Source organism: Nelumbo nucifera, chromosome 7, assembly GCF_055504915.1.
Source record: "Nelumbo nucifera cultivar China Antique chromosome 7, China Antique-T2T, whole genome shotgun sequence".
Taxonomy (NCBI): Eukaryota; Viridiplantae; Streptophyta; class Magnoliopsida; order Proteales; family Nelumbonaceae; genus Nelumbo; species Nelumbo nucifera.
In genome coordinates, this window is record NC_142655.1 from 50,271,914 (window position 1) to 50,285,715 (window position 13,802).

Sequence of the window (13,802 nt, forward strand, 5' to 3'; positions counted from 1 at the left end):
TATACTAGTATATATATATATAAATTATCATTTAATAGATATTATTTTAATAACAAGGTTGAAATCAATACAAAGGTCAGCAGCATTTAACAATAGTACTAAATATATTTGTTGGGTCTGCAATACCCACTTATTATAATGATATAAACACCATGTTAAGCCTCTTTCTCTCCCTCTCTCTCTTCTTCTCTTCTCTTCTTTTTCTCTCTTACAAAAAGAAAGAAGGACTATCATTACAGATGACTTCAAATCAGCTCCCCACATTCTACAACACATCCCCGCCGTGGATTGGGAACATCTCCTGGTGATAATACTAAAAATGATAATGTCATCATGTGGAGATGTTTGCAATACACAGCAGGGATGTGCTGTGAGACGTTGTGGGGGGCAATCTTGTGGGAGGCTGATTTGATGACATTACAGATAGCTTTTTAGAAACTTCTCCAACTCCTCTTCATCCATCTTGGAAAATTTTCCTCTTACCACTAGACCCTTATTTTCATTTGGTATCAGCAACACGAAAGCAGTACCTTTCACATCATACGCTTTAGCAATAGACTGCAATTCCACGGTTTTCATAATTAATAACATAAATACAGGCCGAATTGGAGTTATATTTATTTATTCATGTTAAAAGAAGAAAATAAATGAAGATGAATGAGGAGAATAGAGATTCGGACTTGTATCAGACCTGCAATAACTCAACATCCACCTTGAAGAAGTTCACATTAGGGTGTTTCCTTGCAAGATCAGCCATGTAGATCATTAGTTTATGAGCCCATGAGATAACCAATGGAACCCATTTTCACCTGGTAAAGGCAAAAAGAAAAGAAAGGGCTGTAACTCAGGTGGGCCCAATCTGAGTCTAGTTTGGTCCAACTCCATACTTGGAATGGGCCTGGGCCTAAAATTTGGATTTTGCTTTACTTTAGTTGGGCACCCTGATACTGATCCCAACCTCATCTATTTGCACTCCCATGCATTTACACCAATGCAAAAGAAATTTACACTGCAAACAAACTGATGAGACTTAAAGAGCATTCCCTCAACTTTCTTTTAATCTCTTATTTTCTATCAAACCAAACACGGCCAAAGGGTATAAGCATATTAACCCAACATAATCAAAGACAATACAATGAATGAAATGGCATATTCCTTTTGTTCTTTAAAAAAAACAAAAATAAAAAACTAATCAAAAGGGGATATATCTGTTTGTTTTCCTCCCTATTCTCTATGTACAACTGGGTGTCATGTTCTTAGTAAGGGTGTCAATAGTCTGGTTTTGGATTGGGCCTCGTCTAGTCCAAAATCAATTTGGACGGATTGGATGGACCAATAGGACATATTAGATTGGACTAATCCAGTCCGAAATGTTTATTAGATTGGATTGGACCTGTTCCATTTGTAACAAATCTATATTGGTTTGGGTTGGATTAAGCCAATATCTGGTCCATTTTTTCCCACTCACCATCTCACCAATGACGATGTTGCCTCTCCATTGATGGAAACGCAGAGAATTTAAGGGGCTAGCTGCTGAGTATATAAATGAAATCAAACTGCTGCAGAAAAGCGCAACAAAGTAAACTTGAGAGAAAGTTAGAAATTAACTGAACTAAGAGCACCCGTACTTGCAAGTTTTTTTAAGCTAGCTAATTATCTCCCTTACTAGTTAGTTAGCTAGCTAGGTAACCCAACTGCATGCATGTCATCTTGTAAGGCTTATTCCTCTTTTTGTGCCACATGAACCATGAGTTGGGATATCACTTTGGCTGTTTGGAAAAAAACAGCTTGGGCTGTTTTGGGAGCCTTGCACTTAACACTTTAGTTATTTTAAGTCCATAATTGTCTTTCCAATTAAGTAAATGTTGAGTGTAAATACCTTTTTATCCACTCATGAGTAGATGTCATTCATAGCAGGCTACCAAATTAGTTAAAGTTTTTCCATGAATTGGGGGTTTAACTTGGGTGTAGACCTGTTCATGGGCCGGGTAGCCCGATGGCCCGGCCCGCACCCTGATCGGGCTTGGTCATGTAATTAGGCCCATGGGCCTGACCTTGGGCCTAACACAGTAAGCCCGATTGTGTTTCAGGCCGAGCTCGGGATTTGTCAAAAAAGCCCGGCTCGAGCCCAGCCTAGCCTGACTCAATATTATATATTTTATAAAATACATAATATGTATTTTATATATTATATAAAATATATAAATAATATAATATTTATTAAAATATATATTTATAATTTAATATATACATTTTTTTTCTTTATAATTTCTATCTCTCTCTTTGTCTCTCTATGTCTATTCAGCCGCTTCAGCAATAATAACAGCATGGGCTAAATTTTGAGTTCGAGCCTAGGCCCAGGCTTCGGGCTTTTTATGAGGTCTGGGCTCGGGCCCAAGTTGTAGGCCCGATGGTCGGGCCGGGCTCGGGCTTGGACCTTAGAAAAATTTGTTAATACAGAGTGAAAGCCCGGCCCATGAGCAGGTCTACTTGGGTGAGAATAGCCTCATTTTCTAGACTTTTCATTAGACATTTTTACCCATTATCTAATCAACATACAACAGATATAAAAAAGACCATATATGTCTTTTACTATCACTCCAAAAATTGTCCACTTAAAGCAATTAAGAAACTGCTCACTTATAACTGTTCAAAGACTGCCCATGAATTGTAAATAGTGTTGTCTTGGAGATACTGTCACATGTAAATGGACGTACATGTTTTCTAGCATATATATATAAATTTTCATTTAATAGATATCATTTTAATAACAAGGTTGAAATCAATACAGAGGTGAGCACCATTCAACAATAGTACTAAATATATTTGTTAGGCCTGCAATACCCACTTATTATAATGATATAAATACTATGTGAAGTCTCTCTCTCTTTCTCTCTCTCTTTTTCTCTTCTCTTTTTTCTTTTTCTCTCTTACAAAAATACACCAATGACTATCATTACAGATGAATTCAAATCAGCCCCCCACAACACATCCCCGCCGTGGGATGAGATTTGATCACATTACAGATGGCTCTTTAGAAACTTCTCCAACTCCTCTTTATCCATTTTGGAAAATTTTCCTCGTACCACTAGCTCCTTGTTTTCATTTGGCATCAGCAACACGCAAGCAGTACCGTTCACATCATACGCTTTAGCAATAGACTGCAATTCCAAGGTTTTCATAATTAATAACATAAATACAGGCCGAATTGGAGTTATATTTATTTATTCATGTAAAAAGAAGAAAATAAATGAAGATGGATGAGGAGAATAGAGATTTGGACTTGTATCAGACCTTCAATAACTCAACATCCACCTTGAAGAAATTCACATTAGGGTGTTTCCTTGCAAGATCGGCCACATCCGTGTAGAATTGTTCTGAGCGCCCACTGTACGAGAGGTAGAAGTAAACCAACACCTGACACACAATGAAAAATTTAGAAACAGCCATGTAGATCATTAGTTTATAAGCTCATGAGATAACCAATGGAACCCACTTTCACCTGGTAAAGGCAAAAAGAAAAGAAAGGGCTGTAACAGGTGGGCCCAATCTGAGTCTAGTTTGGTCCAACCCCATACTTGGAATGGGCCTGGGCCTAAAAGTTGGATTTTGCTTTACTTTAGTTGGGCACCCTGGTACTGATCCCAATCTCATCTATTTGCACTCCCATGCATTTACACCAATGCAAAAGAAATTTACACTGCAAACAAACTGATGGGAATTAAAGAGCATTCCCTCAACTTTCTTTTAATCTCTTATTTTCTATCAAACCAAACACGGCCAAAGGGTATAAGCATATTAACCCAACATAATCAAAGACAATACAATGAATGAAATGGCATATTCCTTTTGGGCTTTAAAAAAAATAAAAATAAAAAACTAATCAAAAGGGGGGGATATATCTGTTTGTTTTCCTCCCTATTCTGGTGTCATGTTCTTAGTAAGGGTGTCAATGGTCTGGTTTTGGATTGGGCCCCATCTAGTCCAAAATCAATTTGGACGGATTGGATGGACCAATAGAACATATTAGATTGGACTAATCCAGTCCAAAATGTTTATTAGATTGGATTGGACCTGGTCCATTTGTAACAAATCTATATTGGTTTGGGTTGGATTAAGCCAATATCTGGTTCATTTTTTCCCACTCACCATCTCACCAATGACGATGTTGCCTCTCCATTGATGGAAACGCAGAGAATTTAAGGGGCTAGCTGCTGAGTATATATAAATGAAATCAAACTGCTGCAGAAAAGCGCAACAAAGTAAACTTGAAAGAAAGCTAGAAATCAGTAGAGAATTGAAGTTGGTTAGCTTACCGGTTTCTGGGAGCCTTTCACATATTGATTCCAGTACTTCTCGGAGGAGCAAGAGTTCACATGTCCCATTTGTAGAGAAAATTGCATCTTCTCTCCCCGCTTCTAAGCTTCTTGTCTTGTGAATAATTGAATGATAATATCGGAACAATAAGAACTGCAAAAATACAGAGCAAGGAAACTGTATGGTTGTTTATGAAGAAATGCTTGGGGTTCTGGACTTTATATAACGCACTAAATTTCTCAAAAAACAAAAAAATTAATATAAAGCATTTAAAACCGCGTTCGCAGCAAATGGTTTGTACTTTGTATTGAATGGAGAATATTAGAATTAGATACATATCATGTTTACAGGAAAAAACTAGAAAAGGGAAAACAGCACGAAGAATCCACTTTTGCTTTGGTTGAAAGTGTGAGAGGGACGCAGATGACGGGGTGAAACCTTGGCTGTCTTTGTCCAACTTGAACTTACTGATAACAGGCTGTATACATTAATTCTTATTCCTTCCAAGACGTTTCCGTTTGCGGCTATATTTCTTGTGCTGCACAAGATGTTGCCAATATTTTGTGGTCACTAGATCTGAATTTTCTTCTAAAACTCAGTTTGGAATGAGTACAAATATAAATATGTGGAGCCTTATTTTTTATATTATTTTGTATGTATTTATACTGTATATTTATATTATTTTTAAATTAAATTTGGAAAGCATACAAATACAAATATATAAAGTATAAATATATATAAGCCTAAGGGGCTTATTACTTTTGCTAGGATATATGATTTTTAGCATTGCAGTGACAACACAAAATTAAAGAGTTCAATGTGTTGGTATGACCCCACCTTGATTTACATGTTGGAGTGTTAATGGGTTGGGTCTGAATTGGGAAAGAGTAGAATGGAAACCGATCCATTAAGAAATATCAAGAAACAGAAATATTGAATCATATATAGACCCTATATATAGACTCTGTAATGCCAGGGTTTTATGGTCTCTAAGGCTTTGTTTGGAAGTAATACAAATACAAATATGTAGAGTGCAAAACCTAATATTTTATATTATTTTTTATGTATTTAAACTATATATTTGTATTTGTATTCTTTCCAAACTAAGCCTAAAGTTGTGTTTGGATGCTGTGCAAAAAAATTGATATTGATGCAAAACTATGGTAGTGCAAATGATTTAGGTGTAAAAAGAGATGGCAGTTTCACCCGTCCCCATGGGGCCCCATCCTGTCCCAATCGGGGTGAGCATTTTGACCAATGATCAGGGTTCTGGGCGGGTTCGGGGAAAACCTGAAAATTTGGGGTTGGGGATTGAATTTGTCCACCTTGTCCCGACTATATTGTAATATATATATATATATATATATATATATATATATATATATATATTTATATTTATATTACAAAATCTATTTATATTTTCAATTAAAATATCTATTTTAATCTAAAATATCGGTTTAGTCAAATTTTCTATATATTTTAAACTAAAGTATCTATTTATATTTAAGTTTATTTCCTTTTAGTTTTAATAAAAAATCGAAATATATATTTAAATCGATTAGTTTTTTATGCAAAACTGATTTTTTTGTCAATATATATTTAAATTTATACAAAACTGAATTAAATATTGTACCATTGTATTATATTTGAATTGGTTTTACGTTTTTAGTTTTATCATAAATAACCGATGTTCTTTTTTCAAATTTCAAACAAAATACAAATAAAATATATATATCAACATTTAACATATAAGGTAGGGATTAATTAATAATTACTTAAACATATAAAATTGGATCAGTTTGATTTATTTTCTCATACAAACCGAAATTGATCGATGATTTTGAAGAACTGACCGATTCAGATTGGGTTGGGCCGGTTTAGTCGGTTTTATCGTTGTGATGGAACCACACAGCAATACAATGACACCTAAAAAGGCCCCCCTCGCTCTTGCCATGGCTGATCAGTAATCAGAATCTTCCACCGGGCTTCCTCAAACTACGACCAGACTCGAAGTCCACGTCGTCTTCAGATGTCGATGCATGATTTTCAATTTTCAACCGTGTTCTGTTGGTTCAGCTTCGTCGGCTGCTGGTCTCGATCTCTTTAAAACATATATTCCTTATTGCGTAAAGTATCCAATTAATTCTTCGGTCATCTTCAATCCTCTGAAGCCGGTGTGTACAGATCAGGATAAAGCTAAAGTACCGTAAAAGGAAGGCTGTGTGTAAGAAGATGATCAAATATCCAAAGCTACCATTTACACGATACCTGTGGATCGATATCTCTCATATATAAATAGTGAAATACTGATATAAAGGTTGGGAGAATCAGAGAAACACACCAATAACACTCAAGCAACATTCCAGAATCAATAAAGCAGTATTGAACACCTTTTCCTGCCGTCGTCGTTCAACACGCTTCTGCTTCACCATTCTTCTGCATCTCCTACCATTTCCCGTCGGTTTCTTTCCACCTGTGATTGTATTTTCTCCTAATGCTGCATGTGTTGGGTTACAATGCGAATTTATTTGCATTGATTCAAAATGATGGTAGTGCAAATGATTTCTGTGTAAAATTATGAATTATTTTTATTTTAAATTTACCTTATTTTATTTATGTGTAATACAAATTGATGTACGCGCTTTAGGCAGGCCTTTGGCGCATTGACAAGTGACCGAGCTCAGAGCTGGTCAGTGCGTCGTACAGGGCAGAGGTCAGCGTCCAGCGTGGTATCAATGGCATGACCACACATGGCGGTTCTCGGATGTCCGCCAGCCTAGGGCTAAGATAGCATCCTGACCATCCACAGTGCCTGCCATCAGGTGACCTGAAGTATAAATAGGGCGACATTCCCCAAGGTAGGGGATCCAGAACTTGCATTCCCATTTCTAGCTCTCCAACTCCCAGGTGATCTCGTCTGAACCCCACTGACCTCGTCCGCCCTCTTTGCTCCACCCTACTAACTTGACCGTCGGAGTCCCTGCCTCGGGTCCCCACCCGAGGACACTGACATCCCCTTTCTTCGTAGGTCCTGGACCTCGGCCTCCGCTCTTCTTGGATCCCACTACTCCTCGACCTTTGCACACCTCAGCCTCAACTGGTCCACGGTCTCGGCTTTCCTTGGAACCCATTGATCCTTGGCCGTGAAGGGATGAGAGATCCATCGTATGGACTTCCAAAACTTGCGGAATAACGTGGGCGAATTTCAAAAAATTTCTCTCCCTTCAACTGGGAATCGCATTCCCTATTTTAGAAAATCATATTTTCAATGATCAATCTTGAACCATAAACTGGATCAGATCTGAATAAAAGCAATAGAAGAGGATTATACCTGATACAGAGAAATAATATCTCCCAACGAAGGTAATCACGCCCAAGGAAGGATCCAAACACTGCTCCCACTGAATATGGCGCAGTGCAGGATGGAGCAGAATCAGCAGTGTTCTCTCCAAAAACCTAATCCTTCGCAAGAATTAGCAGGATGGCACGTGAGCACAACTTCCTATCAATCTCTTCACAAGGAACTGATGTCAAGATGGAATCTTGATTTCTCCCACAGAACTAGAGATTGAACTGGCAGGTGAGGCGGCAACAGGAAGGAGGCGGCAAGAAAGAATTTCGCAGGGTTGCTTAATTATTCCTTCTGTGATTTCAGCTCTGAAGAGGATGTGAATATGTGTCTTCTAAAGGCTGTCACCCCCTCCTTCTTTTGTAACCTTAAAGGAGGGTTAAGACCCTGTCCTGTCTGCTAATCCATTCCCAGAATTCGCCCCTTATTTAACTACTTAAATTAGCCTAGTTCGAAATGGGCTTTAGGCCCATTAAGGTTATGTGCTCACTTAGCCTTCCTAACTGCTGCCCAGTTGGGCTTCCTTGTATGGCGTGGGACCCAAACATTGATCTACACATCAGCCACATGGGTTCAGCCCAGCTTTTGTTATAAGGCCTAGCCGAATACACTGTTATGGACAATGCTCCCCCTGAAACCCATCACATGGGCTCTATGGGCCCAACACTTACCCTAAGTGATCCCTGGGCCAAGCCACCTTGTAACACCCAGGGACTGTGGACAGATGCAAAATTAGCCCATCAGGTATTACCCTCAATGTTCTTACACTTAACCTCTCAGCCCATAATGATCAAACACTGCCCGACAAGAGAGGACCTCTCCCTCGGCTACAAGGAATAGTGTTGCACTCTCTTCTTATATGCATCCTGGGATTAAAACCTTTTCAAACATTTTGGAAACCATGATATATATACTTTTATATCTCATATAAAATATATTTTGCTAACAAATCTCAACGATTGAAATCGGCTGCTGGCAGTCCTGATTTCCATCAAAGAGAGTGCATCCCGATCATTGCCTTTGTCCGACAAAGGGGCTGATCTTGTCACTATGATCACCCACTCAGATGAATTCTCAGACTGTCCCAACATACCCAGGTTTTGACCCATGCTAAGGATCTTACTGATTGGTACATCAAAGACAGCCCAAGGTCCAGGGCAATACTGGAAATCTGGTCCGGTTTAATGATTCAATTAATCCTACGCTGCATGTGCCTTGGGTCTCACCCTGGCGGCTGAGACAGGCCACCCCAACTGACTTGGTGGCACATCAGGGTCAGCCTTATCAGGATAGGTCTCCCTAGACCGACCTAGTGGCTCTGAACATTCTAAACTAATACGAGTCTCATTAAGTATCCAGTTTAAGGGTATTACACAGAAACACACCACAAGAACATGAATCAAATATGTACCTTATTTATTTACAATAAACTCTTAATGTACATCATTCTGATTGAAGCTAAGGGCATACAAAAACTGTCTAACATCTCCCACTTGCACTTAGGTCCAATCTGGTATAAGCCGGAGTCCCATGCTTTCCACGTGTTTCTCAAACACTTTTTGTGATAGTGGTTTCATCAATGGGTCTGCTACACTTTCCGCTGACGCTACCTTCTGAATCAGGACGTCCCCTCTACCAACAATCTTTTGCAGTACGTAGTACTTCCTCTCGATGTGCTTTGACTTCGAGTGGGCTCGTGGCTCCTTAGCCTGAGCAATGGCTCCATTGTTGTCACACAACAACGGGATAGATGATGTGCTAGACGGAACTGGTCCCAACTTGTGAACGAACTTCTTCATCCACACGGCTTCTTTGGCAGCCTCACTTGCGGCAATGTATTCGGCTTCGGTCGTGGAGTCTGCAGTGGACCCCTGTTTGCTGCTTTTCCAGCAAACAACACACGATTCTATCGTGAAAACATATCCAGATGTAGACTTTTTATCGTCTGGATTCAATTGGAAATCGGCATCAATATACCCCTGGATTTGTAGTGAGCTACCATCGAATACTAGACAAAACTCTTTTGTCCTTCGAAGGAACTTAAGTATGTTTTTCATAGCAGTCCAGTGCTCTTGCCCAGGGTTGGCCTGAAATCTGCTTACCACACTCACTGCCTAAGCAATGTCGGGCCGAGTGCCCAGCATGGCATACATGATGCTCCCTATGGCAGAGGCATAGGGAACGTCCTTCATGCCCTCAATCTCCTTAGAGGTCTTGGGAGACATCTTCTTGGAGAGAGTGACTCCATGCATGAAATGAACATTTCCTTTCTTGGAGTTCTCCATGCTGTATGTCAATGTAAGCAGATTGGGATAGTCCTATCATCCGCTTCGATCTATCTTTATAGAGTCGAAGACCCAGTATATAGGAGGCTTCTCCAAGATCTTTCATGGAGAATTGCTGTGAAAACCATACTTTTACCGTAGTTAACATTCCTACATCATTCCCAATGAGTAGAATGTCATCTACATACAGAACCAAGAAAGTAACCTTATCCCCACTGGACTTCCTGTAAACACAGGGCTCATCCAGACTCTGCTTGAAGTCAAACGATTTGACAGCAGAGTCAAAACGAATGTTCCAACTCCTAGAAGCTTGCTTAAGTCCATAAATTGATCTATTAAGTTTACATAACATGTGTTCCTGACCAGCAGCAATGAAGCCTTGCGGCTGCTGCATATAGATATCTTTAGTAAGATCTCCATTCAGGAATGCAGTTTTAACATCCATTTGCCAAATCTCATAATCATGGTATGCTGCTACAGCTAGCATGATCCTAATGGATTTAAGCATGACAATAGGCGAAAAGGTTTCCTCATAATCGATGCTCTCTTTCTGAGTGTACCCTTTCACCACCAGACGAGCTTTAAAGGTCTCAACCCTACCATCGGGGCCCCTCTTCCTCTTATAAATCCATTTGCAACCAATTGCTTTTACCCCGGAGGGCGGATCTACTAGAGTCCAGACTCCATTGGTCTCCATTGAGTCCATCTCAGCTTTCATGGCCTCCACCCACTTCTGGGAATCTATGTCCAACATAGCTTCCGCATAAGTCACGGGATACTCCTCACTAGTCATGGTTTCCACCAGGTAACTATCCTGGTCATAACCATAATGGACTGGTGGCCTGGATACCCGAGTGGATCTTCTAGGTTGGTCACTACCTGCAACTTGTGGGACATCTCCCACTGCTCCTGAGCTCTCCTCATCAAGAACTACTTCCTGACGATGGGTGTCCAGGATGTAATCGGTTTCCAAGAATTGTGCATTTCGGTTGCAGAACACCTTCTATTCACTTAGGTCATAGAATAGGTAACCCATAGAGCCTTTTGGGTAGCCTATGAGTAGACAATGACTGGTCTTGGATTCCAACTTGTGCTGGACAACCCCAAATCTTCAAGTGTCTGACACTTGGTTTCTTTTTGGTCCAAAGTTCATATGGAGTGTTTGGAACTACACTTGGTTTCCTTCCGGTCCAAAGTTCATATGGAGTGTTCGGAACTGATTTGGTTGGAACCCGATTCAGCACATAAATCGCAGACTCTAATGCGTAACTCCGAAAGGATGTGGGCAACTCTGAGTGTATGAGAAGTGACCGGACAATATCCAACAAGGTCCTATTCCTACTCTCTGAAACACCGTTAAGTTGTGGTGTAGCAGGAGGAGCCAATTGTGATACTATCCCATTGTTCTTTAAGTAGTCCTGAATTCGTTAGAGAGATACTCGCCACCTCGATCTGATCGAAGGGCTTTAATTTCTCTCCCTAACTGTTTCTCGAACTCTTGTCTGTACTATTTGAACTTTTCAAAGGATTCAGACTTATGTCTCATTAGGTACACATAACCATATCGTGAGAAATCAACGGTAAAGGTGATGAAATACACATGTTGATTCCGTGTCCTAACACTTAGGGGACCACATACATCACTATGTATAAGGTCAAGTGTGCCTGTACATCTTTTAGGCTTACCGTTAAATGGTCGTTTCGTCATCTTACCTTATAGGCAAGGCTCACAAGCGGGAAAATCTTATACAGTTAGAAAATCTAAAGGACCATCCTTTACCAACCTTGTGATTTGGTCAACACCGATATGGCCAAGTCGGTAATGCCACAGGCACGTGGGATTAACTGTATCACGGACTCTTTTCTTGGGAATTTCAGCCGACGTAGTTTCGGTTATGTTAGTTTCTAGAGAAGGATGTAGAATATAGAGACCGTTCTCTAGTTCCCTGTATGCGATGAATCTGTTGTTTCTTTTAATAGTAATCGTATTACTAAAGAAGATAGAATAACCATCCACACACAGTTTTGAAACAGAAATCAAATTTCTTCTTAAATTTTGTACATAAAGACAATCTTTCAGTACAATAGTTCATTCTCTAAAAATTAACTCCACGGTTCCTGTGGCCACGGATGCAACACTTATAGAAGTCCCCAAGTAGAGCGTAACTTCTCCTTCACTCAACCTTCTGCTTACCTTGAACCCGTGCAGTGAGTTACTCGCATGAGATGAAGCCCTGGAGTCAATACATCAGGACGTAGAAGCTACCAATAAATTGGTTTCTATAACACAAGTTTCAAAATTACCTTTCTTGGATTCTAGGTAAGCAGGACAGTTCCTTTTCCACTGGCCGGTCTTCTTGCAGAAGTGACAGGCATCCGATGCTTTCTCTTTCTTCTACTTCTTACCCTTAGTGGCTTTCTTCTGAGGCTTCTTTGCCTTCCTCTTTCTCTTTCCTATCTTGCTAGCTTCAACAAGCATAGCTACAGGCTCATCCTTTTTAATTAGTTCTTCTACTCGTTGCAACATATTGCTGAGCTCTTATAAGCTGACATTCAGCTTGTTCATGTTATAGTTCATGATGAACAGATTAAAAGAAGGAGGCAAAGAATTAAGGATAGCATGTATCTGGGTCGCAAGGTCGAGCCCGGATCCAAGAGCTTCAAGCTCATTGATGTAGCCCATCATCCAAAGAAAATGGTCATGAACTTGTTGCCCTTTGGACATTTGTGTGGTCATGAACTGTTTCAAGACCTTTTGTTGAGTAGAATGATTATGCTCTTCATACATTGTCTTGAGACTATCCAATATATCCTTGGCAAGTTCGATCTGATCGAACTGCCTCTGTATTGGATTGTCCAAGGAGGCAATGATGTAACACCAGGCAAGGGAGTTTTTCTCCTCCCAATCCTGATAGTCTCTCGTCCAGGCCTCAGAAACCTTATCACCCAGACGCTCCGGGGCAGGATTTTTAGCCACTTTGTCTAACTTTTCAGAAGTTAGGACCAACATAAGGTTCCTATACCAGTCGGCATAGTTAGGGACTTCAGCTTGTTATCATCAAGAAGCTTTGCAAATTGTCCGTTCTCCATTTTCTGATAAAAAAGAAAACATCAGTCCACAACCAAATTTGATTCATGTTCATTACATAGATATGGATTTTAATCTACGTTTCCTTCCCATTTATTCATCTCTGAGATTTCCCTCCCTTCTCAGTAATGGAGACTGCGAGTTGTCTCTAGAAATGTAGGAAATCACATAAGGTGCATGGAGCCAACTGTTTCAGCTGCATAACCCCACCACCTTTCTGTGAAAGATCATATCCACTCATCATATGAGCTTTCCCTTTAGCCTTTGTCAGACAAGGTTCAGAGCCGTTTTCAGGTAAACCTTTTTGTCCAGTGAATGCTCACCCATCATATTCGTGAACGCCAAGGTACCGTGAGAGAGTTCCCATTTTCTGGTGAAGCCCCTCCCACATCGGTCTATGACGCCCCTATCATCTTATGAAACACTCAGACAAGCCCAACAGCAAATGGATAGCCCATTTTCTAGTGCGTTTCCTCATTACTGAAGGACCCATCCTCATGCTAATGATGGAAGGCCTTTAGAGAGTTCATCATACGAATCTCCCTATCACATGCCCTATTATTTGCTGGAGGGAACGAAAAAATTATGGCCTAGTTTGATTTAGGTTAAACCAAAGTGCCTCCCACTATCTTTCATAAAGTCAGATGTTAGTGGGCCCAAATCGTCTAGGGTTCTGCATGTTTCTTCTTCAAGAGGTGTGAGGCCCACCAGCAGGGACACCATGGCAATGATGTGCATTCAGCCATGGTGTGCACAAGAGCCA

At 40.1% G+C, this 13,802-nt stretch overlaps 1 protein-coding gene across 1 annotated transcript; it reads right to left on the reverse strand.

Moving 5' to 3' along the window:
• Positions 1-2,647: 2,647 nt before the first annotated feature.
• On the reverse strand, positions 2,648-4,533 carry LOC104608123 (thioredoxin H-type 1-like). Its single transcript, XM_010274019.3, has 3 exons — positions 4,317-4,533; positions 3,295-3,417; positions 2,648-3,161 (listed from the first exon to the last, which is right to left on the reverse strand). Exons 1-3 carry the CDS (start codon positions 4,401-4,403, stop codon positions 3,021-3,023), a joined length of 351 nt encoding a protein of 116 aa, XP_010272321.1. The 5' UTR covers positions 4,404-4,533; the 3' UTR covers positions 2,648-3,020.
• Between the last annotated feature and the right edge of the window lie 9,269 nt (positions 4,534-13,802).